The sequence below is a fragment of the Lotus japonicus genome, chromosome 6 (assembly GCF_012489685.1).
Source record: "Lotus japonicus ecotype B-129 chromosome 6, LjGifu_v1.2".
Taxonomy (NCBI): Eukaryota; Viridiplantae; Streptophyta; class Magnoliopsida; order Fabales; family Fabaceae; genus Lotus; species Lotus japonicus.
Window position 1 is genome coordinate 54,345,980 of NC_080046.1, and position 26,114 is coordinate 54,372,093.

At 35.5% G+C, this 26,114-nt stretch overlaps 2 protein-coding genes across 5 annotated transcripts; one reads left to right on the top strand and one right to left on the bottom strand.

Moving 5' to 3' along the window:
* The first annotated feature begins 1,705 nt into the window (after positions 1-1,705).
* LOC130726314 (protein MANNAN SYNTHESIS-RELATED-like) lies at positions 1,706-4,885 on the top strand. Its single transcript, XM_057577558.1, has 6 exons — positions 1,706-1,813; positions 3,209-3,356; positions 3,450-3,520; positions 3,670-3,755; positions 3,943-4,522; positions 4,613-4,885. The coding sequence occupies exons 1-6, from the start codon at positions 1,706-1,708 to the stop codon at positions 4,883-4,885; spliced, it is 1,266 nt and encodes a 421-aa protein (XP_057433541.1).
* A 1,565-nt stretch (positions 4,886-6,450) lies between these two features.
* Positions 6,451-25,865, bottom strand: LOC130726312 (calcium-transporting ATPase 8, plasma membrane-type-like). Of its 4 annotated transcripts, XM_057577554.1 has the most exons (36): positions 25,745-25,865; positions 25,583-25,644; positions 19,834-19,899; positions 19,098-19,273; positions 17,807-17,923; positions 17,682-17,730; positions 17,126-17,235; positions 16,906-17,037; positions 16,408-16,497; positions 16,055-16,124; positions 15,826-15,896; positions 15,630-15,713; positions 15,460-15,537; positions 15,311-15,382; positions 14,730-14,813; positions 14,567-14,649; positions 14,362-14,470; positions 14,191-14,246; positions 13,879-13,921; positions 13,726-13,809; positions 13,317-13,451; positions 13,145-13,210; positions 12,953-13,048; positions 12,682-12,792; positions 12,082-12,252; positions 11,562-11,621; positions 10,036-10,200; positions 9,828-9,944; positions 9,194-9,292; positions 8,806-8,943; positions 8,601-8,701; positions 7,887-7,932; positions 7,557-7,691; positions 7,256-7,363; positions 7,083-7,174; positions 6,451-6,924 (listed from the first exon to the last, which is right to left on the bottom strand). In XM_057577554.1, the coding sequence occupies exons 4-36, from the start codon at positions 19,269-19,271 to the stop codon at positions 6,777-6,779; spliced, it is 3,294 nt and encodes a 1,097-aa protein (XP_057433537.1). In that variant the 5' UTR covers positions 19,272-19,273; positions 19,834-19,899; positions 25,583-25,644; positions 25,745-25,865; the 3' UTR covers positions 6,451-6,776. The 4 variants fall into 4 exon arrangements, with proteins under 4 accessions (XP_057433537.1, XP_057433539.1, XP_057433540.1 ...); XM_057577556.1 differs by having other exon boundaries at positions 25,583-25,819; XM_057577557.1 differs by lacking the exons at positions 25,583-25,644; positions 25,745-25,865 and adding an exon at positions 19,983-20,100.
* Between the last annotated feature and the right edge of the window lie 249 nt (positions 25,866-26,114).

The following is a 26,114-nucleotide window of genomic DNA, read 5'->3' on the forward strand; positions in this document are numbered from 1 at the left end:
CCATTATATCAAAACACTTGTCTAGCCTAGTGGTAAGGTTCACAGCATTGAATCTTGAGGGAATGGGTTCGAATCCAAGCTAGACTCTTTTTCAAATTTTTTTCGCAACTAATAAATGCTAAGAAAAAAAAGGGCTCTGTTCAAAAAAAAATACAGGGGAAAAAAAAGGCCCGTTAATACAGGGAAAAAAAAGGCCCGTTCTAAGAAAAAAAAAGGTGCTCTGTTAAAAAAAAAAGGTCGGTTCAACCGAGACCGGCCGAGTCTCCGGTTTAATCATATAACCGGCCGAGTTGACCGGTTCACACCGGGCGGCTTGCATGGTCGATCCAATGCTCGGTTCGAACCGGTCTAGGGTCCGGTTCCCGGTTCAACCGGTCGAACCGGCCGGTTCGAGCCGAGTTTTATAACTATGACTTTAAGGGAAGAGTCCCTTGTCCCCCCCCCCCCAAAAGCTCCCATCAAGCAAAATCTTAGTGATTTTAACTATGAACACAAAATTATTTTAATAAATGTGAATATAATAAAAAATAAAATTTGTCGCATTTTCATTGGACCGAACACGTATAAGAATACGACAAAAAAAACTGTATAATATGGGACAAAAGAGCATTATTAATCAATTTGTAAAAATATTTTTTGGTACATAAATATTTGTTATATATTTAATTTAGAGTAATGAATACTTTTAAAGAGGAAAAGTTATCTCATTGATAAATCATTATATGCAACAAATTTGGTTATGATACTCTGAGTAATATTTATAGACAGCTTAGCAGAGAAAATTGATTGTAGCAATTGTGACTACAGAATAATATGGTTATTTTCTCAAAATTGTCACTACACCAGAAAAGGGTACATCGCCCCTATTACAGCGGTTTAAGTCCCAAGCACTGTAAAACACGGAGCGGATAACAGACCTGTTTCAGCGGTTTCCTTGGCCACCGCTGTTACTGTCATCTAATTACACGGATTATCCTGTATGATTATGAACCACTGTAAAAGGTCTACTCGAACCGCTGTAAAAGGAATTTTTGACATAATATGAACTACAAAAACACTTATTTAAATTTACCAACCAGTAAAAATATTTGATAAGCTCCAATAAAACTACCTATAAGTACTATTTATTCAGCATCCAAATTAGCTCAATGATTCCGAGTAAAGTTCTTATAATTTTCCCTTAATAAGATTTCATTTGCATCTTAATAGGTTAGAGTAAGGATGCAAATGAAACCAATTAAACATGCATGTGTGAACAAAAGATGATGAAGCTCATCTTGTAGTACATGAAACTGAAATGCTTCTCTTTCATGGAAAACGCGAGAGCTAGCACCTTGTTTCGACGTGTCACTTCTACGAAAGTGCAAACAAACCGGCTTCTAAATGGAGCTCAAGCAAGCAACAATGAGCTAGCTGTATATAGAGCAATATACACTACTTTTTTCTACAAAAATGAATGAATTTAAGAGATTCTTGATGCAAAAGCTATGGCTTTTTCCTCTTCCATCGCTTCCTTATGCGTGATTCGATCAGCTTTGTCGCTTTGTCATCATCACCAAGCCTTTTCTGCTGTTTTCTTCCTCGAGTCGGCAACACCGGGGCTTTATATAGAGACCAGTTTGTGATCCCATATCATTAATATGCTCATTTAATTTCTAGAGAGAAGATTGTTGAAAGAAAGATTTCGTGAGTAAAAGAATTAAAAATGTCTCCAATGGACTTGAGGCAAGCCTTAGGTGGCCTTCTCACTCTCTCAATGTTCATCATGCTGGGAAACATGATCAAGAAGGACCATTTTGATTCAATTAATGATGTAAGTCGTCATTCACATCATCACTCATATATGCCTTTCACAATATTTTTTGAGTTGTCATCACTTCCTTGTCCATTTGATCTGTGATGTGATACTTGAAATATTATCTTCCATTTTTGTGTTGATTATCAGAGTAAATGTAAGAGATTTTACCCCATGCAAATGTTGTCATCTAATAACTAATAGAAAAAATGACATATATCAAAGTTTTTTAAGGTTGAAAGTGGAACAAATCGTCTTAAATTTTCATTCACTTAAATAAATTGGATGAAAAGTTAATATTTGGAATAGATTTGTTCAACTTTGAAAGTAGAAGAAGGACTTGGGGTGGGTTTATTTCAGATTAAAAAATAATGACGTTTAACTGTCTAAAAAGAAGAAATTATTTTAAAGAGATTTTAAGAAAATCATAATCTGATTTGTGTTGGTTACACTAAAAAAAATCACTTTTTTTTATCTTCTTCCTCATCTATTATAATAGATTTTTCTAATAAGCTAATCAAAGTAGTTTTTCCAAATAACTTATTTTCAACTTTTTTTAAATAATCATTTTTTAAAAAAGCTGAAATAAACACCTTAACTTTTTAAGAAAGTGATTTTCTTTAATAAAATCGAAACAAAGGCACCCTTAATTTGAGCACGTGAAACTTTAAAGACTAAAATAACATATTCCTAAAACTATGAGGATTAAAAGTGTAATTTAGTCAAAATATTACCTTTCTCTTTTGTTACGAAGGAATAGGGGTGACAAAATGGACTTAGCTCGCTAGACCTGCCCGCTTGAACCACTTTTTTTTGGATGGTTTGAGGACCAATCGAATAACCCACTTGAGCCCATGGCAGATTTGGTTGGGTCATCCCACCAAATCAGATATTAAAAAATATTAATTTTATAAAATTGAAATATTGTTAGATGTCCCTCTTATAAATAAAAAATATCAATTATGCTAGGATAGAAACGTATTTACTTGAAAGCATAAAGGGAAAACAAACTTATTTACAAGTCTAATTTTATTTATGGACAAAATAAATCAAGTTCAACTTATTTGCAAAGTTTATCATGGTTTGAAGGTTGAAGACTCAAAATTTAGATTGCTAAATTATAATTTAGCATTATTTATTTGAATTGACACCAATTTTGGCTTTTGAAATGTCCATGCATTTTCCTCTTGTAACCAAAAAAAAATTGTCCATGCATTGGTTTTGCAGTGAATACATTATACAGGTTGTGTTGATTAAAAGAAGGTTGGTTTTGTATCATAGTGAAATAATAAAAACAAGAATTTGGAGTATGGTTATAAAATGAGGATTTGGATCATTTGTAGTGAAGGAGTTAAACTCCTGAATTGGAACGAACAAACTAATGAAGTTCTTTTTGCATTGAACCATGTGAAGATTGACATTCATCCAGCTACACCAGATTCCCAGCAAGACTCTGCTGCAGCTATTGACCAAAGCCTAGCCACAGTTTCGCACTTAAGCAAAAGGCCTTGGCAGCAAAATGGTGAAGAACTAAAACCATGCTGGAACACCTCTCCACTGAGTAAGCTTCCATCTTTCATGATCAAGTAGAGGAAATGCTTGCTATAATTCCTGGCTCAATTTGATATTTATCATGTTTATAATTGATCCGCAGAAGAGGCAGAGCAATCTAATGGTTTCATCATGTTCTCCTTAACAAATGGCCCTGAGTATCATATCTCACAGGTTTTATTTTTGACATCACTTTCATTTTCAGATGGTTAATGTTTCAAAAATTTCTGATGAAACTTTATTCCTGATGAGATTTCAGTTCTTTTTCTTTTTTGCCTTTTTCTGGGGTCTGATTTTACCATTTATTGGAATGACTTGAACAGATTGCTGATGCTGTGGTTGTGGCCAGATACCTGGGAGCCACTCTTGTGCTTCCTGACATCAAGAGTAGCAAATCAGGATATACCATGTGTGTTCTCTATATAACAGATATCAGTTCCACTTTTGTTAGTTTAATAACCAAGAGAAGCGATTTATGCATAGAACTATGTAAAAGCATTTCATAGAACTCTCAACAAACGACCACTGTTTTTAGAATTCTTCAGCATAGATAATTAGTGTTATATCTAGTTCTTACATATTTGATTTCATTTCAGGAGCCTTGGAGATATCTATGATGTTCAGAATGTTTTGAATAGGCTGGGTGGGTTGGTAAGAGTAACAAGTGCACAGCCTCCTCAAGCATCCAATGGAAACCCACCAATAGTGAAGGTGCCTAACAGGGTTTCAGAAGATTACATTGTGAAGAAAGTTAAGCCCATATACAAATCAAAGGGGATTGTCAAGATTGAATCATACTTTCCCTCAGCTAATGCAACATTAATGGCAGGAAACAAGAAGAACCGGGACCCAGTTGCATGCCAGGCAATGTTTGGAACTCTACAGTTGCAATCAGAGATACAAGAAGTAGCTGAGTTCATGGTCCAAAAGCTCGAAAATTGGAGCCAGGACTCAAATGGCCCCTTCATTGCAGTGGATTTGAGAACTGAGGGGGTGGAAAAGGAGTGCCAGAGAAAAGATGAGACAGGAAAGAAACTTTGTTACCAAGGACATGAGATAGGTGAATTTCTCAACAAGATTGGGTTTAATCAAGAGAGTGTTGTTTATGTGACACAGACCAAATGGAGTACTGAACTTGATGCGCTCAAAGCTATGTTCCCAAAAACATACACTAAGGTAACTTTTCTATGACCTGAATTCTAATGCCACTTCAAAGTTTCACCTTTTCAATGACATATTGCTGAATGAAGTCTTATGTTACAACAGGAAAATGTAATGGCAGAAGCTAAGAAGGGAAAGTTTCTCAGCTCAGAAAGCTCTGAATTTGAGAAGGCCATTGATTACTACATATGTTCTAAGAGTGATATCTTTGTGCCTTCTACTCCAGGCCTCTTCTATGCTAATGTTGTTGGGATGAGAATTGCGTCAGGGAGAAACCAGACACTTGTTCCTGGTGAAATAACATCAGCTTCAGCCTTTGACTATGTATCTCCCTATGTGTCCCAGAAGAGTCATTTTGCTTATGCATGCTTTTGTTAAACTATCCCAACTCTAAGAAAGTATGTATCAGTCAACCAACTAGAGCTTTCTGCTCAATATGGCAATGATGACTATAATATGTATGTATAAACATGTTTCCATCTAAAACGCATAATTCTAAATGAAGGAAATATTGTGTGAATTGTTGGGTTCATTTACCGTACACAAGGACTTTCTTGTGCAAGGTTGCATAAATCTAATTTTACCTGCTAGTGTAGGTTTTCAGCAGGTTACTTTTTTCCTGAGCAATATTTCAAATAAGTCGAAGTTGATCCTGAAGTTTTGAATTTTTATATGACCCTCTTCTTACACACTCACTTTCTAAAACATCATTTGGGCTCTTCATCTAATTACCTCTCACATTCATCTACTTACCTCTAACATTCATCTATTTACCTCACTATCTCTCTCCCTCTCCCTCTCCAAAACCTTCTTGCATTTGCGTTCATGCTGGAAGAAAATCCCAATCTCAGATCCCCACACCCTCTCAAGAGTAAGCTCAGATCCTCCCTCTGCTTCTCCCAAGCCTGAGGATCCCTCAGAGCTCGTCGCTTCTCCAATTTCCTGAACCGCAAGGACAAGTGTTGCATCTTCATCCCCAGGATCAGACGCCACCTCGCACCACAAGCAACAATCGACTAAATCTGGTGTTCTCTGAGTTTGAGGATTTGATCATTTGCCTCGCTCGCAAGCTCGCTGTGTTGTCATTCTTTCGGTCGCCTTCTAAATCATCAATCTCGTTGCTCACCATATTTGCTTGCTTGCCGATAGCTGTCTTTTCCTGCTCACTATAGGTTTTGGTGCGGCCAAAGAATGGTGCCCGCGATTTGTTGAGGTTCCAACAATGGTGACACATTTTTAGTTTGCATATTTTGTTTTGTTTCGATTTTCGCATGTATTTGATCATGATGGGGATTTCTTTTTTATGATTGTTGGGTTTGGTTTCTAATTTGGCTTCAAAAGTGAGACGAATCTATGACAGCTTCCACTTTCTTATGAGAGGCAGAGAAGGGTAGAGAGGGGTTGGAGTTGCTGGGTATATTGTTTGGGTTGGGATGAATTTCTAGGGGAAGGGGTGAGGGGTAGAAGGGATAATTTCTAGTTAAAATATGATTCTAAGGTTTTGAATGATTCTGTCAGGAAAATTTTGGGGAAGGGATGAATATCTCTCTGGGGAGGGGATAAATTTCTGAGGAAAGGATGAATTTCTGGTTGAAATATGATTATGGGGCATTATAGAAATTATAATAGATATGGATTAAAGTAGAATTTTTAACAAATATGGGCCAAACGTATAAAAAGAGAATGACTTGAACCTACAATATCATATAAAATTAGGTTTGAGCAACCAAACACAAAGAAATCCTTGTGCATGGCATATGAACCCCAAATTCTTCACTCAAATAATTACCACTATAATTGATCTTAAGACGAGAAGAGTTTTAAATAAGTTTAAATATTAATAGCCTTCGTAACAAAATGATACAATATACACCGTAGTAAAAGCTCTTATTTGTCTAGACTGAAGGGTTTCTGGTTAGACTTGAAATTACCATGCAAGGGAATGTTTCAAAATACTATTACTTAAAAAAGGAGAATTAAAAATCCATACACAAATCAAGAACAAGCAGCCAAATTGAAGTTATCAACCATATATTTTCAAGTACTCAATGTCAAACTATCAAGTACAATGAAAACAAAAAAACCAAAACACTTCCGTATTTGTTAGAACCTAAGTATGTAACAAGTCCAAGATCTCGCCATTAACTAGTTCAAGTAATGTTAGCTCGTAAAACTGTAAGTGTTCCGCTGAAATATAATATTTTCAGCTGTAGGCCATCAGTCAGACAACGAACCAGCAGAGTATGAATCAGCCAACGTCTACATATGACTAATGTGAAGCCTCAGTCTCAGGTTCCTCCTTCTTTCCTGAAGTTCGCCAAAAAATTCTTTTAACTCGCTGAAAAGTTCTTGAGAAATAGTTATTCACAGGAGTTTCTGGAACTGGTATGAATTTCCCGACAACAGCAAGAGGCCAACTGAAAGTATGAGCAAAGACGAGGGTTAGAATTTAGGAAACCCAGTTAGCACTTGTGCATGAGAGGAAAGCCCTATAATCTCTATTACGACATTTCTAGTTTTCATCATGTAAAATCCCCAGAGTCATAATAGACGAATGAGTTTATGATTAACTGACCCAATAAATCCAATGATGACACATATAAGCCACTGCTTCCAATTTAGCCTGACTGTTGAAGTGAATTTCCCAAGAAATTCGACGATGACAATCTGAAAACAGTAGCAATTTTATGACGACACTAAAAAAAACCAATAAACAGCTAAACAGCCAGAGGACCTAACAAGACTAACCTGAAGCACAACAGTTAATCCCACTATCCCCATAAAGAGGTAGTTTTTCGTGACTCCTTTGAAAATGTTGAACTCATCTGGCTTTCGAGCATTAAATTCGTTAAAGATCTGCAGTTTTGAACGCATGATTTATTTATTTGTCATCAATTACTAGAGAATCGGGAAAAGAAAACAGTAGTTATAACTTGTAAGGATCCTATTACTTCAGAGCTCATTTTCTTCAGATAAACTATGAATGAATCAGTCCTATCACTAAGCTGGGACATCTGTTTCCCATTAACCGGTGAAGACAACAACTTACTTGACAGAGAACAAATGCGTTGAAGATCAAAGTGTTCTTTACTTTGACCGCATGGTCAAACTTGTCATGAGTCAGACCCAGTATGCTCCTACCTCGGAAGTTGAGAACAAGCAAGACAGACACTTGATACATTGCCTGCAAATTTGCAATCATTATTAACAATCAGTTGGAGACAAGAGTAGTATAGCATTCACTGGCTTAATGGTGAATACATGCATTCTAGTTTCAAAATCCTTCTGCTGGTGCTGTTTTTTGATCAGCCAACAAATATGTAAATTCCTGCCAAGTAAAATAACAAAGGAGTACGAATAAATGAGAAACAGAAGTCACCTGTATCAGTAAATTCCTCCACATAATATTTGTTATCAGAGGCTCTCTGAAAAAGCATGCAAGAGAAATGTCAATTCCATCTCATAAAAATATCCAAGAACATAGGCACGACAACTATTGTTTTGATACTAGAACTGTAAAAAAAAAAACTCATTCACCATTATTTACAAATACATTATATATATACATGGCCACACAATGCTGCCTTCACCAGCAATGTTATTGGCAACTTCATTTTCTCCTAGGATTTTCATAGTTTCACCGCTAGCATGGTTTATTAATTGATTATACCCTGCTCTTGCATTCTTTGAAGGGCATCTCATCTTTGATCTTATAAATTATTCTTCTCTCTTCAATTTCCGTTCTTCTATTAAAAAAAACCAAAAATTGAGTTGGAAGATACCGCGGCATACTAAATAGGCCCGCCTATTCACAGGCGCATTGAGCAAACCCATGCATGCATAAACAAATTCAGCCTTCATTGTCAGCTTTATGGGAGGTATTTCAATTGCTTAAACAAATTCCACTAAGTGGAATATGTATTTCAATTGGTTATATTCGTCAGGAGATATCATCTGGTCTAACACATTTTTTTCCTAAATCTATTTTATACTAAGAAAAAATTAAAATTAAAAACAAAACAAGAATAACATATTAAACAAAGTCATGATCTGAAATACCAAGTAAAGATCAGAAAAAATGAAAAATTGTGACCTTCTACCGACAGGAGATCGATCCATCAGGTGATCAGTTGGTGGTTCAGTTGCCAATGCTAGTGCTCCGAGAGTATCCATGATAAGATTTACCCAGAGAAGCTATAACATAAATACCAAAGAGAAGTAGGGATGCCATAAACAAACAAGTCAGCACCAGCCACAGACACACAGAAAGAGACAGAGAGAGAAAGAGAGAGGGAAACCTGCACTGCATTTAGGGGGACATCACCAGAGGAAATTGCAGCAACAACATTAATAACAAGAGCTGCCACATTGACTGTCAGCTGAAACTGGATAAATTTCTGAATATTTGCATATACAGACCGCCCCCATCTGACAACCTAAATTTGCAGAGAACTATGAATGTCATCACCCGTTAAGCTTAAATATCCACTTATTATCAGCACATATAACGTAACATCCAAACCTATGTAGTGCACCTCAATTATTATAACCCCCGGAATTGTAAATTTTCGATATTCAAAAACTGCAGTCTACTTCTGGCAATGACAGAAATAGCTCTGCAGCAGGCTCTTGAAGAGCTAACACTAATCCTTCAAAATTGTACACACATAAAAAAAGAAAGCTGACCTTCACAACTGAAGCAAAATTGTCATCCAAAATAATGATATCAGAGCTCTCTTTGGCTACTTCTGTACCAGCAATACCCATCGCAAGACCTATATCGGCCTATATTCAAAAAAATATAGAATTACAAATGCAGAAAACAAATAACTAGTGACAAAAAAACACTGGTTACTTCATTGGAACAAAAAATCCAGCAATATGGGAAAAAGTAACTTTCAATAGCTGGATAGAAGCACATAAGCGATTTCATATTTAACATGCACCCTCAACCAAGACTACTTTGGGTTCGGAACTTGGACAATACACATCTCCATTCTCCACCCCATCTTTTTAGGGAGAAAAAATATCAAATTCATTTTAGATAAAATGGGAGCAAAAAAGGATCAAACTCAAATAGGTGCAATGGTACTATGACATGAACCAACCATTCCAAAAAATGGTTAAAACAGTATCCAAAATTTTGAAATTTGAGAGCAAAACATAATGTAAACAGAATACGATGACTCAGCATTCTGCAAAAACATAAGATAGAAATAGCAGTCTCATAATCATACTCCATGAAACATCTCAACTATTTTTGTCATTGTAATGTGTAATTAAACTCGAGATAACTATACAAACAGAAGGCCAAAAAAACCTCATGAAGTGCAGGAGCATCATTCGTTCCATCGCCAGTGACAGCAACAACATGACCCTTCCTCCTCAATGCTTGTACTAACAATAGCTTGTCATTGGGAGATGACCGTCCCATAACCTATCAGAAAATATTTACAACAAATGTTGTGAAGTAGTTCGAAGAGCACAGAATGAGAAAGGTTGTCATAGTCATAGTAGTTAGATTTTACCGAAATTGCATCTGCAATTTCATCTCTCTCTGCATCTGACATGGCACGGAATCTTTTCCCCTCAATGATGTTTGGCTCTGTAGCTTCAGCAAACGAACTAAGTATTCCACATTCCACAGCAATTGCTTTAGCAGTTTTGACATTATCACCAGTGACCATTTTCACCTAAGAACAGAAATGCAAACAATAAATTAAAGACAGACACGTAGAAACTGCATAAGTAAGGTTTGTTGCATTTCTTAACTTAATGTTCAATTTGCTGGAGATACTAAAAATCGTGAATCTAATAACACTTGAATTTGGACCTTAAAATCTTTAAGCATCAAATTCAAGATCTCTTAATGAGAATTCCATAATTCAAATTCCATTCATTTGACCTCGAGGGGGAATGTCGCAGAATCAAAACCGAAACGTCGAAGTGAGCTCCTGACACTCATGAATGATTTTTTGCACTTATTTGATTATGGGTTTGATCCATCCCCGACCCTAATGAATCAAGGCCAATACACTATTTCCTTGGCAGCCCGCTTTCACCTATCCTCTGTTTCAAAATCTTAAACTTTAGTGGGAGTTTTAAAAATACCTCACCTTTACCAGACCTGTGATATAGCCTATTATCTTAGGCTAGCTATTAGCAAAAGGTTACCGACTACTCTATTCCCAAATAGTTAGAGGGCAACGGTGACATATTGGGCCGGTCCACTGAATAATGGCACTGCAGGAGCAATGTCCTACTAAATCTATTCTTATTTTTCTAAATATAATTATATTAACCTAAAATAACATTGAACATGTTCAAGATTTATCATCTAAGAAAATTGTAATTTAGAAACTCATTCCATCTTATGAAATTCTAGCTAAACATAAAACTCAAAGTGCAAACTATGTCTATCTAAAAAGAAGACTATGCTCATACCTTCAACAAACTCTAATTCAGAAAACAATAAAATATGTCAATTGTGTTATCAAGTTGTGACCAGGGAGGAATGATGTGGTTGAATTCGTGAAATCCATTGGTGTGCAACCTATCTGTTTTATCTGACTTTCTCCAAACTCCGTCCTAGGTAAAGCCACTCTTACTATTTTCTTTTTGTCTTTTACTTGCAACCGGATCAATTCTTCCACCTCCTTCAACCATGCACCCATAAATAGAAACTTGGACATAACGCACATACCAATGTGCTCTATTTTCTTTTCACTTTAACTAGGTATAATTCTGTTCTCGCATCTTACCATTTTTTGAATGTGTGTGGGGGGGGGAGCCACCTAGGACATTCTGCTCAAATTTTTAATTGTTTTCTGCTTGCTTTGCATGATTTGCAACAGTTTTAGCATGTTTGAAATGCTAGAAAATGTCAATGAGTGGTGAGAAATTTTATAGTACACTTTACAATTTTGGACATGCCTTACTTATGTCCACCAGCCCCCACACCACCACCCTGCAAAACTGATGTGTGTGCATCTTGCATATTATTTTCATAAGGATCCTAAGGGATACCAACCAACTTCAAAAAACAGAGACATACCTTAACCCCAGCTTTTTGGCAAAGCTCCACTGAATCTTTGACACCAGGTCTACAAGGATCCTGCATTTTAACCCATAAACAGTATAAGTAAAAAATAACAATATACAGAAAACGATAGAAATTCAGCTCTTGAAAAGATATTTACAGAAATGACAGAAGTTGATCTCATGGATATTTTAAAATCAGATGCCGTAAAAAAACCATAGACTTTCACTTATACTTCTTTATGAAAATCTAAAAATACATGACCCCTCATAAAATTTATGTATAGTAAATAGTAATGTCAAGATCTAGGAGAAAGTCATAATACATAAATTATAATAAAATTCCCTGCTGCCTCCCAAGTCCTAAGTACATAAAATATGCAATATGAGAGGAAAAGCCACTCAAGAATGAAGAGGAAGAAAACACATATTAGTGCTAAGGAGCTTCTTCAACTTCAAATGAGAGGGAAACAAAACCATTACATTGAAAAATACAAGTATAAAAAAGATGACAAAAATACAGAGAAAATGCATACCTTGATACCAACAATAGCTAGTAAAACAAGATCATCCTCTGGTAAAGACCAGTGAGCAAGTAGTTCTTCATTAGCTGGAACATTCTTCTTTTCATATGATCTATATGCAATTGCAACACAACGTAGACTATCCGCAGCCATGTCTTCAATAGCTTTTTTGAAAAATGCCATCTGCAAGCCAGGAAAATTTATCTCAAACCTTATATGAAATTAACAAAAAATATGGGGTTGTCTAGATTACGCCATAGGGTTAAATAACCCCATCATAGGTGGACTTATAGTATTTAAGAAAAGTGGATTAGGAATTACATCTTACTAACTTGAATTTTTACATATAATACTATCAGTCTACCTTGGATGGGGTTATAATCCAGTGGGGTTAAGTTAGACAACCCCAAAATATAATCATATTCAAATGTGAACTATCATCCAAACAGCTCAACATAAAAGAATTTTGTTTGCTTATGCACTATATGTGTTTTTGCATGTAACACAAATGGACCCCAGTAAGAAAAGAAAGAGAAGGGATAAGAATTTTGACATTCAATTTTTTAAAAAACAAATGCCATTATTTAACCATATTCAACAAGTTTGTCAAACCTTCTCTTCATCCATCCCCACCAAGTGGTCATTTGCATCAATATACCCTGTACAGCAGGCTAGAACTATCTCAGCGGCACCTTTCCAATGTATATGGACATCAGAGTCAGCCTGCATATAAATTAAAAAATACATTGTTCATAGCACCGGGGTCAACAAAGCAGATATAGTATATCATTATGCAAAATATATTAGCAACCCAATAATTTATCAGTTAGTCTTGAACAGAAGAAAATATCTGCATAATTGATTTAAAATGCATAAATAGTACCTGGATCGCAACTCCGCCTCTCTTTTTCTCTGAATTGAATGGAAAGACGTGGATAATTGACGATTCTGACCGAGCAGCCGCAAAGTTCATCCCAAGCTGAGATGTAACAGTCAAAGAGTAGTTTAACTAGTAAGCACATAAATCAGACCCAAAAAGAACGGAAAGAAATGAAACTGCTCATCCAAAACAGACCTTTACTCCCCAGTGTAAAATTGCCTTCTCTGTAGGTGATCCAGAAACCTCAACATCATTAGCACCCTGTAGACAGGAATTGAAAAAATTAATTGAAGCAGCTAAATTTTTCCAGATATGGAATTAAGTTCTGGAAGGTGAGACAATGTAGTAAAACCAATTCAAGCATTACCTCAGGTACGTAAACACTGCCGTTAGTGTTGTGTGCAACACCTTCAATGAGCAGAGAGCGTACCATAGGAAAGCTCTCCAACTGGTGAGGAGGATCAATTTTCTTTCCCCCAGCATAAACCTCAACCACAGTCATCTGTCTCGTAAAATTCATAAAAATAAAATCAAGAGACCTAAAAAGTAACTGTACAGACAATTATACATGCCAACCAAGGCCAAAGAGAAATAAACTTCCTTTTAGTGTTACCCAAGTTTAATAGATATCATATTCATAACACAATAGACACTTTGAACTCATAATCTACTAAAATCAGAAACACCAGCAAAAATTACCCTCAAACACCTTTATGTCACTTCATAAAAAAAAATGCCATTTAAATCAATGGTTCTAATACTGCATCACAACTAACCTGATTCATAGTCAATGTCCCAGTCTTATCACTGCATATGGTTGTCGCAGAGCCCATTGTCTCACAGGCAGAAAGCCTCCTTACCTGCAATTCAATGTGTCATATTACACGTGTAGCAATATACAGACAAAGTACAAGCATCAATAAGCATACCAAAGCTTTATCTGCCATCATTTTTCTCATCGAGTAGGCCAATCTATAAAATAGTTGAAGCAAATAGTGTAAGCCGGGATAAATAAGAGTTGATAGAGGGACAATGAGATAGAAGTACTAAAATGAGTCAAATGACAACTGCAAGCAGCAAGGAAGCAAATTTAAATCATAATGAAGTCCTAGAAGAATGGCAAATTGATGAACAATGTGCAATGGCACCAACGCTAATATCTAAATATCTAATAAGACCTGGTAATTATAAATGAAATAAAACTAGCAGCTCAAGCATCAGATAAGAGAGAGCACACTTACGTTAAAGTAACTGCTAGTGGGAGCCCCTCAGGCACTGCAACCACTACAATGGTGACCTAAATATTCAATGGATTACGATCATTAAATAGATGCTTCATTTGAAAGCCTATTAAATTTATAAATATGGGTATACTCATCTATAATTGCACCAGAACTTATCAAGGCACATACCGCAACAGTTAATATCTTAATTGCTCCATCAATAGCATCACCCACTTTAGTCTTGCCTGCTTTAAATTGAGCTATCCCATTTGTATCTTTGGTATGCCCACTGAAATATCTGCTAACAAGTTTCCACTTCAGAGGCATGCTAAATAAAAACTCCTGTTGAATCACATAATGAAATACATGGTAACCTGAGCAAACAGCTAGTTACCTGCCTAGTAGCACAAACAGGACAAGAACAGCAACAGAGAGTCCAACAATACCAATGAAGGTGGCAACACCGTTTAAGCGGACCTATATCGAGAACTTGAACTGGTAAATAAATTATTAAGTACCAGAAGAATTCATCCAGAAACTAGAGCTTATAAGAGGACCTGCAAAGGTGTCTCTTCACCAGTATCTTCAGAAATGCTAGCCATTAGAAGCCCCCATTCAGTATTAATACCAACACCAGTTACCTGTGAAAACAAATAAACCAGTAAAAAATAGAAACACCAAATGGGCTGCCTAATCAAAAAGCAGATTGGATAAAACTAACAAAATAAGCATAACAAATCTAATCTATTGAGTTGTTGAAAGAAGTTCGAGAAAATAAGTCCCTATGTTACTGACTCCAATCTCTCTCTGCCTCCACTGTTTTCATAACAGAATTCAAACTGGGAATAAAAGCCCTTCAAGAATAACATGCACTCAACAAGTGAATAGTAAACATCATTTCCAAAAATAATGTATTGATTGTATTCAAATATAAAGAATGAATAATGTCTTAAATCCAATTAGGAAACACTTCACGAGTCAGTGAAAAAAATTGGCCTTCGGGAAAAATACTACCCACACTAACAGTAAAGCAACTATTACACATAATACCTTCACAATCCTTTAAAAGCTCTTATATAAACTAAAACAAGACAGCATAAAACTACAAAAACGCAAAGGGAAAGAAAGCTTAAATTACCAACATAGTGCCACTGCCATCTGCAATTTTACATCCAGATATCAGAAAGGGATCCTTAGAATCCTTATGGGCCTGCAAAACAAAATCTGTTAATACAGAAAAGGGAGGAAAAAATTCATTTTTCCCAGAAGATATAAACAAATACTTACAACTTTGCTCTCCCCTGTCATGCTTGACTCATCAATTGCAAGGGAGTGACCAGCTATTAGAATTCCATCGGCAGGGACCTGGAGAGAGAAGATAAGAACTTAATAACGAAAAACAAATACAATGAGTTGGTATGATAAGCAAAAAACAACAAATGAAAAAGAACCCGCACCTGGTTACCAATATTGAGGGGTATAACATCGCCAACAACAATATCATATATTGAGATCTCAACCCTTCTCCCACCTCTAATAACCTTCTCGTGCACAAGTCCAAATATAAGGTAAAAGGATTACAAGAACAATGTTAAGAAAATATACAAAAATAGATAAATTTAACAACGCCAACTAAAAACAAACAAAACAAACCTCTAGGTGTATATTTCTCTTCTCTTCATTTAGGTCCCGAAATTGTAGAGACTGCTTATAATCACTTACAGCTATAAAATGAGGGGGAAACAAAAGAGGGTGATGGGTCATAAACATGTGCAAGCACCAAAGACTTTTTATTGAACAGGAAATTGCACGACAGAGTCATCAAACAAAAACATGTGAATAAACAATGTGCATTATAAACTTTACAAAGACAATATAATACCTGTAACAAAAATAACAAGAAGAACAGCAAAAGCAATGCTTCCCCCATCATACCATCCTTCTTCAATACCCTGCAACAGAACAATTTGTGAACTGGATGAAGCAAAATTTGCAACATCTACAAAAAATATTCATGTAACTATAACCGCGATTAAATAATACCAGTACAATGAAAATTCCAAAAATATCAACAGGGAAGATAAAAAAAAACTCTAGAATTCCACTAAAGCGTGGAAGTAATGAGTAATGACTATTTCAGAGTTTGGAGGTTAATGTTTGTAAGTATAGATGAGACCAGTCTCACTCTCCATCAAATACAAAGAGTTGCTTCATAGATTTCTCAGCCAACCTCACCTCAGATTTTATCCCCAGTGCCAATGAAGCCGCAGCAGCTACCATTAAAATAATCAAGGTCAGATCCTTGCAAGCATCCCACAAAAACATCTGTTAAAGGCAACAGAAACAAAAGAGGTCACTAAAATAACAGAGGAAATTACAGTAGTGTTAACAAAGGCAATGATCGGACTTGACTAACCCCACCCAAATACCAACCTGTTAGATACAGGGCAGGTTAGCAATTAGTAAAAATGAAGGGTTGGCCAGTCAACCCTTTTTAACATTTAAAACTTTTAAACATAAAAATAAAATATACTAATTGAAAAAATTAGAAGGAAACAACAACAGTAGAGACTGGATAGGTAAAGACGTGAATAAGAGTAAGAATCGGGAATAATGGAATAGGGCTCAGATTTGGGTAAGATTACCCAACGAGTAAGACCAGTTTAACCAAGTCTCCCAACTATACAACACAGCTGTAAAGCAACCCTAGAATCCAAACGCACTAAAACTTACCCAAAAAGGTCTTCCCTTCTTTCGAGGATAATTATTAGATCCAAATGCATTCTTGCGTTTCAGTAAATCAGCATCATCGTCAATAACCCCCTTCTCTAAATTGGTTTTCAGTAAATTTGATATCCCTGCAACCTGATACAGATTGAGAAGAAACGCATGAAATTTATGACTGACCGGAAGCATTACCAAGCTAACAAAAAATAATTATTGGCGAACTTACCCCTCCATATTGCTGTAAAGCAGCAGTATCATGCTCCCTTGAAATTGAAGCAAGTTGCTCTGGTCCAATTGGAAATTCACCAGTGGAGGTCAAAGGGGGTTTAATAGTTTCTGATAGTTGAAAACCAAAAATGATCAATCTTGAAAAATATAATAAGACAGAAAACAAATTTATCTACACATATAATTTATCAAAACATATTAGGACAACTGGACAAGTCCACGTAGCACCAAGCATCACCACAAAGGCATATTCCATTTTAAAAAACCAAGATTGTCAGAAATGAAAATTGCATGTATATCTTGGAAGAGATTAGAAATAAGATAGTGCTGCTAAGACATTGTATCACTCACTATCATATATTATAATACACAACTGACAAAGGGATAGGACTAAAACAAGCCAAGATACTGATATCCTAAGCAGTGAATATATTAACAAATGTAAACAAATAAAAAATATTACATATCTTATAGTTTGCTGAGTGACTAAATTAAACCAAAAACATATATCAAAGATTTTTACAAGTAATAAGGAGCAACAACTGATTACTCACCACTCACTTGCCCCCCATCAGTAGTAGCTGCTTTAAAAAGATATGCTGCCTAAAAGGCAAACGAATTATTAGTGAACTTCACAAACATGAGCCAAATAAAGAAAGTCTAATTGAAGAAACTGTACTCTAATAGCTTGTGCATGCGCTCGAATCTTTCTCAATATATGTTTCTTCTCTTCTTCTTTTTTCAAGTCCAAGGTATACCGAAATCGACGAGAAGCATTTAGCACAAGGGCCGCTTGCTAGAAAAACATAAAAGGAATTTCCTTCAGGTCACAAAAATATATACACCTCAAAAATAGCAATGCAGAATAGAGAAATGAAACTAGCTATTAGTCTCAACACAGTAAATAAGAAAACAACATTTAAAAAAACTACAAATTAAATGTCACTCTACCAAGAAAATGCTAGGATTCATCTCTACAACAAACGTTACAACTTCAATTTTGCAGGGAAATCTATTAAGAAAGGTTAGTAGTCTTGTTGTTTTTCAAGGCTTCAGCTTGTGTAATACTACACCAGACCTACTTAATAATGTACTTGAAATAAAAAGCACATCAAACCAATATCTATAGGCACTGGATTTCATCTACTCTATTGAAAGTGGATTAAGTTGAGAAGGCAAGAACATCATTCTCAATAGCTAGTTCATACAGAATGTGTGACTTTGATCTCATTTAACCTTCCTAATTGATGCGCCCTGCTCACTTTCTACTGAACAATTGGTCCAACATTCATCGCTTTAGCTTCAACCACCTCCGCAATAAAACAGTTAGGAGAATCCCCTATAGTTTCCTTCTTTACAACTTCAAAAAAAAATTTGTAGTCTTATATTAAAAGTAACAAAAGTTCCGCTTCTTCCACATAATGAAACGAAACCCTAATTTGCATTGTTAACCCTAAACGATACAACTACCATAACTAGTCATCTGAAACTCTACCTTTTTAGTTACTTCATACAATGCAACAAACAGAATCACAACCTGCTAAAGCAATTGTAAAACCACGAAAAAAGAAGGAATCTAAACTTTAAATTTCGCCACACACATGTGATTCAAGAATATTTCTCAAATAATTTTCTTATCTTAGCATTTCACAGTTAACTCTCTCTTCTTCCTCAAAATCCGTATTAAGAAACCCTCACTCTCTCATAAGATTACATCCAAACACATTGTTCAAACACAACTACTCTTCGTGTCAAAAACCCTAACAATCCGTCCATTTCTAACGCAATATGAATCTAAATTCTCACAAACCGCAAAAATCACTATAAATAGAAACTGAAGCAGAAACCAGTCAACACAGTGAGCAAACAATTCAAACCTAGAAATAGAAACTACACAAAGCAAATCAAAAGTAAGAACATGAAGAAGAAGAAGAACAACAGTAAGACAGTGAGTAGAAGAGAAAACTCACCCTCCACCGCCTGAGTCGCTCAACCGAGGCGTGTTTGGTCCTCGCAATGTCAAATGGATCGTTAACATCAACATCATCGAAGTCAGAGGAGCGGCGAGTCGCCGGACCAGCCTCGATATCATTCTCCGCCGCCGCCGACGCACGGCGAGGCGAAGAGCCGTTCTGGAAATTCATCGCTGTCGCAGGAGAGATGGCACCGTCAGAAACTAACAACACTGTGAAACTTCGCACCCAACCAAAACAGAATCGGTTTCTTGCAGATAATAAACGAGAGCAAAAGAAACAAAATATCTGTAACTGAATCAGAATCACACTTTTTCTCTCATCATATTATCCTTTTTTTTTTGTTGTTGAAGATTTTGGGAATAAACGAAACGAAATTTCCTAGCAGTTTCAGAATTTCGATCAGTTGAGCAGTCTAGACTCTAGAGTACTTTTTCAACAGTTATTACTTTTTTACCCTTTTCTTGGCTGTAACTTTTTAAACCGAATCACGCGTTAATTGCCGAATCGAACAACTTCTCACGCGGTTTTTGCTTGCTTAAATATTAAAAAAAAAAAAAAGGAAAATAGTAATTATCTGTCTCAACGTTGAAGACTGTGCCTGGACGATACCTCAAAAATGTAAAAAGTTAAAATTATACTATAAATAACTAAATTGTATTAAATTAAATTAATAATTAAATGGCGTGTGAGAAGGGAGAAAATCAGAGAGAGCGAGACAGAGGGGACTTACCAGAAATGAGCAAAGCAGCTTTTTACTACTCTTCTTCGTCTGCTTCCTTACCTTACTGTGAATCTTCTGCAAAAAAAAGGTAAAAAGAGTGATTTAGAAACCGCCAGGAAATAATGAAATGATAAATCGCATTTATTTGATGTAACTACCCCGTGCGAGGAAGAAAGAATAACGCAGATTTGTATATCATAAGATAAGATATGAATTCAAATTTAATTTCATTTCATTTCATTTCATTCCCTATGATAAGATATGAATGCAGCGTGACGGGAGAGAAGATGAGAGAGTGGAAGAGCATTCAGCGGGGTGAGTGATTGAGGGCTACGTGTCACTGATTGATGAGCTGGCACTCAATGGTTTTTTAGGTTTTTTGCTTGCTTTGTTTTGTGTTAGTTATTTATATTTAATTTATATTTATATTATATAGTATTTTTTATTTCCTTTTTGAGGTTTGGTGTCAGTTGTGGGGTGTGGAGAGAGACAGTTGTACCACATGCAAGGTGGAGAGGCCCGGTTTCTGTCGACAGAATCGGCAGTCGGCACCGCATGCGGCTACCACCACAGGAATGTGAATGAATGAGTCCTCACTTATTGACAATTATTAATGAAATAATTCTAAGATAAGTTCAATGGATTGCTTTTCCTACAAGGAACCTTATACCTTTTTTGACATTTGTAAGAGTAGTGAGGGTTAAGATTATGAGAAAATGATTAATGAATGATTAAGGTATGCTTTCAAATTGTGTTATGTTGCAGCTGCAAGGTGCGTGTGTGTGACAAGTCCATAAAGAGTGTTGGGCACAACGTGGCTAGGACGCGGAGCGTGACGAGGGGGTGCAGGTGGGACTTGAATATGAAGCTTCCAGAAAAGTGACCAATACACGTGAATGAATTGGCTTAAGGCCAACAAAATCCACCTGATAATTGTAGCGGGTTAAGAAATTAAAAGGTAATTGTTCACATGATATGTCGGAATCAACGCTAATGTTCTTAATCAGAAGGTACTATTAGTATATATAAATAAGAGATTAATTTCTATGCACTGACGGTGTAAATAAGTTTTACACTATTATTCAATTACATTCCTCCATTTTGTTAGCACACAATTAAATTTGAATTTAAAAATATCTAAAAATAAGAAATGGAAGGTTGTGATTGAATGATGGTGTAAAACTTTTTACACCGTCGGTGCATAGAAATTAATCTCTATAAATAAATAAATATGGGGACCTATATATATATGTTGTTGCCTCTGAAATTACAAAGTGGAGACAACGTCTTTGGAGGGTAATGATGTACGGCACCACGTCCATTGATTTTGAAAAACAAAAGAAACAAATAAAAGTGGCGGTGGAATATATATAAATATGAAGGGAGGACCTAATATGCACTATTTGTAGGTGTAAAACCTACTTTGACTTGGTATAGTAGGTCAACACATTATATTTTTTAAGAAAAAATATCATTAAAAATCTGTCATATATTAAATATCTTTAAAAAAAAATGTGTTGACCTGTTATAGTAGATTAAAAAAAATGGTCTATAATTAGACCACTTACCTGTTGTTTGTCATTCAGCAGGGTGATTAATTAATGGAAATTTACAAATAGAAGATATAAGAGTCATGACGACTCATGACTAAACTAGACATAGAAAACAAGAGAAAAAGACCCGTGAGAGATTTTTGGGTAAAACTTAAAAGCATGAGGTAGCAGATTTGGATTACTCACCTCACTTTTGGAGTATGTAGGTTTGAAACACTTCTCAAAATCAATCGAGTGCGAAGCAACCCAAGACCTAACTTATGATATGTATGATTTGCGTCACAATCAATTTATAGCACTCTCTCTATGAGCAATAGTGATGGGCACTACCGACTCATACACAAAGCGTGTCGTGAAATTTGAATTAAATTATGGTAGAATAGAATCATTCACAGTAAAAAAAAAAAGAATAAATCATGGTAGAATTAGAATTATATTGTGCCATTTCATGAGAATTTTAAATCCATAAAATATGTTAATGATATTATTCTGCAAAATTTGATTTCATAAGAATCAGAAAAAAAGATTTAGAGATATGATGTCTCTATCAAGACTTGTATTAACGTATATGATTTCCTGAATTTTGTACCTCTAATATGCACTCCTTTCCTTATTGGACTACCCCTCAGTGTACTAATGTATGCGGATGGCAATTTTGCCCAAACTCATGGGTACCCGCCTGAACCCGATCCGATTTGACGGGCAAAATCCGAGTTGACTGGATTTGGGTTTGGGTTTTGCCCGTTACTGTAGCCATTTATGGGTTTGGGTTTGGTATTAGTTAAATCCGTGCCCATACCCGCCCAAACCCGAACCCAAAGATACCCGAAACATAAAATTACAAAAAAACCCTCATACATATATATATTTATAAACTTTGTTCTTAGTGTTTGATGATTAATTGTACTTTTGTATGTTTGAGAAAGTAAACTCTAAACTATTGTTGTCTCACTTTAGTGATGGATGAGGATGATGAATAGTATTTTTTTTTTTCTTTCTATGAATTTCACTTTTATTTTTATATGAAAGTAAGTTCTGGATTGAATTGCTACGTAACTAATGGGTTTGGGTTTCGGGTATATCCGAAACCCAATGAATTTGGGCATGGATTTCATTTTATCGCCCATAAGGTTTGTGTTTGGGTTTGGGTTTGGGTTCTGAGATTTGGGTTTGGGTTTGGTAATTGTAAAACTTGTGCCCAATCCTACCCGTTGTCATCCCTACTAATGTACTATATATGATGACACTATGATAGTGTTCGGCCAAAATAATTTCCTTAAATTGATATTTGATTGCTAGTTTTTTTAAAAAATTGAAAAATTTCATTAATTGCAAAAATGAAAAAAATAGTTGGTGTTTTAAGGCGAAGGACGTTGTAAATAAGTAGTTTTTGTCCATTTATAAAGTAAGGACAATTTAAAGATGCAAGGGTCTGCGTCCTAAATAACAATTTTCTGAAAATTGTTAGGACAGGAGAGTTGGGAAAAGCAATCAGAAGGATGTTAAAGGCTTTCAATGAACTGGTGAACTGGTCTAAACTCTAAAAGCATCATTCAACTCTCAAAAGTCAAAACCCTACAATTTGTTGGGCATTCCTAACTAGCTAGGGATACTCTATGCTCTATAACATCAAAGGGTTAAGGGCTAGTTGAGTAATTACATATAAATAAGCCCTACAATTTTCAAACATGTCATTGGCATCACATTAACGGGTAGGATACTAGGATTGGATATTTGGATGTGACATATCCTTTCTAATTCTAGTACTCTGCAGTCTGCAGCATTGGATGCCTTTCAAACTTACGCTTTATATGAAAAGGTAAAAATACTGGAAATGCTACATTGACTGAGTTGCACATTGTATAAATAAAGTAACAATAAATATGTTATTTCTTAATCTATTTTGGCTCAAAATTAATTTTTTGATGAATAGACTTTAACTATGGAAATATGCATTTTATTTATAAAATGTACATATTTGTACTCTAAAATTTGATCATCATAAGACGGTCAATTACTCTCGTACAAGTGTTTTAAGGGAAAGAAATGGTTGGGCTAGGAGCAAATAGGATTAAGCGCCGGTTGTCATACGGACGGTGAAACTACTTCTCCGGGATGTTCCTCCTATGGAACATACAAATAACGCTTCAACTCCCAAATCATGAAATCATTCTAAACGAGAAAAGTTTTGTACCTCTTAGGATTGTATTTATTTTCCTTTTATAGTGTTAGGGGCGGGAGTTTAGTTGAGTGGTATTTCGGGGTGTTTGAAATACGAAAACTGCAGTACACAAACTATTGGTTAAAGGACACTCGAGTGTCTAACGAAAAAAGATATTTTGGCGTCATGGCCTGCGCTCTAGGGGGTTTCGTATGATGCCTGTAGTCTCTTGGTGTGCGTGCATATTGACTCTCCTTGGGTAAAAGACGCCCATGTTATGAATGTTCGATTGTAGAGGGCGAGCAGTCATCATTAGGGTATAGGTCTTTCATGACTACAACATAGTGTGGGGAAGAGGAAGCCATCAAACGACGACTATTGTGCCTTGTTCGTGACAAGGCTGATGAACGTGGCGTTTCACAGGGTCAAAGTCTGCCACTTAGGCGAGATTTAGTCTCTTTCCCAACTTTCATGGTGCTAGTGCTAGAGAGGTACACCTTGTCATGATCTCTCTTTTGTGGAGTAATGCACACGAAAAGGATGAGATAATGAATGGTAGTCGTGTTACGAATGATTTAGGCCGAGATCAATGTCTCAGCCCGATCAAAAGTTATTCATTTTTTGTTACGCTTGAAAAAAATCAAAAGCTATTCTATATATATTAAATAAAATCCATTATCTTTAAAATATTATTTTAAATCAAGTACAATTTAATTTTTAGACACATTCTTGGGAGATTGACCGTAGAGCTCACCTTTATGAATAATGTTTAGCTAACATGCCAATTTCACCTCTATCTTGTGAGATTAAGTAGAAATGAATGATATGATTTGTGATGTGACAAGAAATGCAGAGAGATAGGAATAAAAATATGTGGAAATGAGATGGAAGAGAAAGTGAGGTGTGTATATATCATTACTCTCATTTTTCAAATTTACATGAGTTTTACTTGAAAAAGAAAATAAATTTAATTTGTAAATAAATTTTCACATTTTTATGAAAGTTACTCTTTTTTTTAATTCCAGTTTGGGTCCCTGATGTTTCAGAAATGTGCGGTTTGCACCCCCATGTTTAAAACGTGCGGTCAAAACACGGGGGTGCAGACCGCACATTATTGAAACAGCAGGTACCTAAACTGAAATTAAGTCTTTTTTTTAGATTGGAAAGATAAATTGCACCGTAGGAATCGATCCTGGACTTTCCCCTACCCAACTCATATGTCTCAAGCTCCCACCACTTGAGCTATCATACGGAAACAAAGTTACTCCTTTATGTAATAATTTATTTTTATTTCATCCCTTTTTTAAGAAATCTAAAATAAAAAAAATAACTACACATGTCAAGTATTATGATTTCTTTAACAGATTCTTTTATGCAGAGTGAAAATAAAAAGAAAGAATAATGATTGATAGACATAGGAATAGTAGAAACACCCCAAACACCCATTTTTTCTGCGGATTTGGCCAAATAATACACTGAACTAACCACCTAAATACACATGACTAACCATAAAGCACATAACCGACTCAGTTGAAATTCCTAAATTCAATTTTACACAGTTCTGTACTTTATGGTTAGTCATGTGTATTTAGGTGGTTAGTTCAGTGTATTATTTGGCCAAATCCCTAATTTAGGAATTTCAACTTTACACGGTTCTGTGCTTTATGGTTAGTCATGTGTATTTAGGTGGTTAGTTCAGTGTATTATTTGGTCAAATCCCTAATTTAGGAATTTCAACTTTACACGGTTATGTGCTTTATGGTTAGTCATGTGTATTTAGCTGGTTAGTTCAATGTATTATTTGACCAAATCCGCAGGAAAAATGAGTGTTTAGGGTGTTTCTACTATTCCTATGTCTATGAATCATTATTCAAAAAGAAAACTCTTTATGAAATGGTGTTTTCACTTTCTCAACAACACCCAACCACCTCACCGGAAAAGCACAAAAGCTAATAAGCTTACTTAACTCCCCTTTCCAAAGCAATCACTAGCTATTATTCAATGGCAACATATTAATACTAACAGATTTGATCAAGAGATTTACCTTAATATGCAGAATTGGACACTTCAAGTAATCAAGTATCTTTCAAAATCGTGTATGCATGTCTGCAACACCAAGATCAATTGAGGTACATATATCAGCACAAAGATGATTCCTTGTTCTTAAGAAGACAAACACCAGTTGCGTTCGTGCTAAATCTCATACCAAAACAAACTGCAGATGATGTCCACTCGAATCCAAACCAAATTGCCAATGAAAATTGATTGCAGAGTAAGCAAATCAATGGTTGGAGCTGAGCAACTAGAAAAATGGAATGAATGCTGGCTGATATATGTAGAAGTTAAGGTATTGATGCTTAACTTATAACCAAATTCATCCAATAAAGGCCGAAACTTTTGCCTTTTGACTAATGGTAAAAGAATAAAAGAAAATTTGATACTAGCGTGTTTTAAAAAAAATGATTCCCGGAAAATAATTGTTTTTCTTGAAAATATAAAGCCCACAGTTTTTATAAAAGAGAATATAATAATTTTAAATGTTAAAAAATAATAATAATTTGTTTAAATCTCAAGGT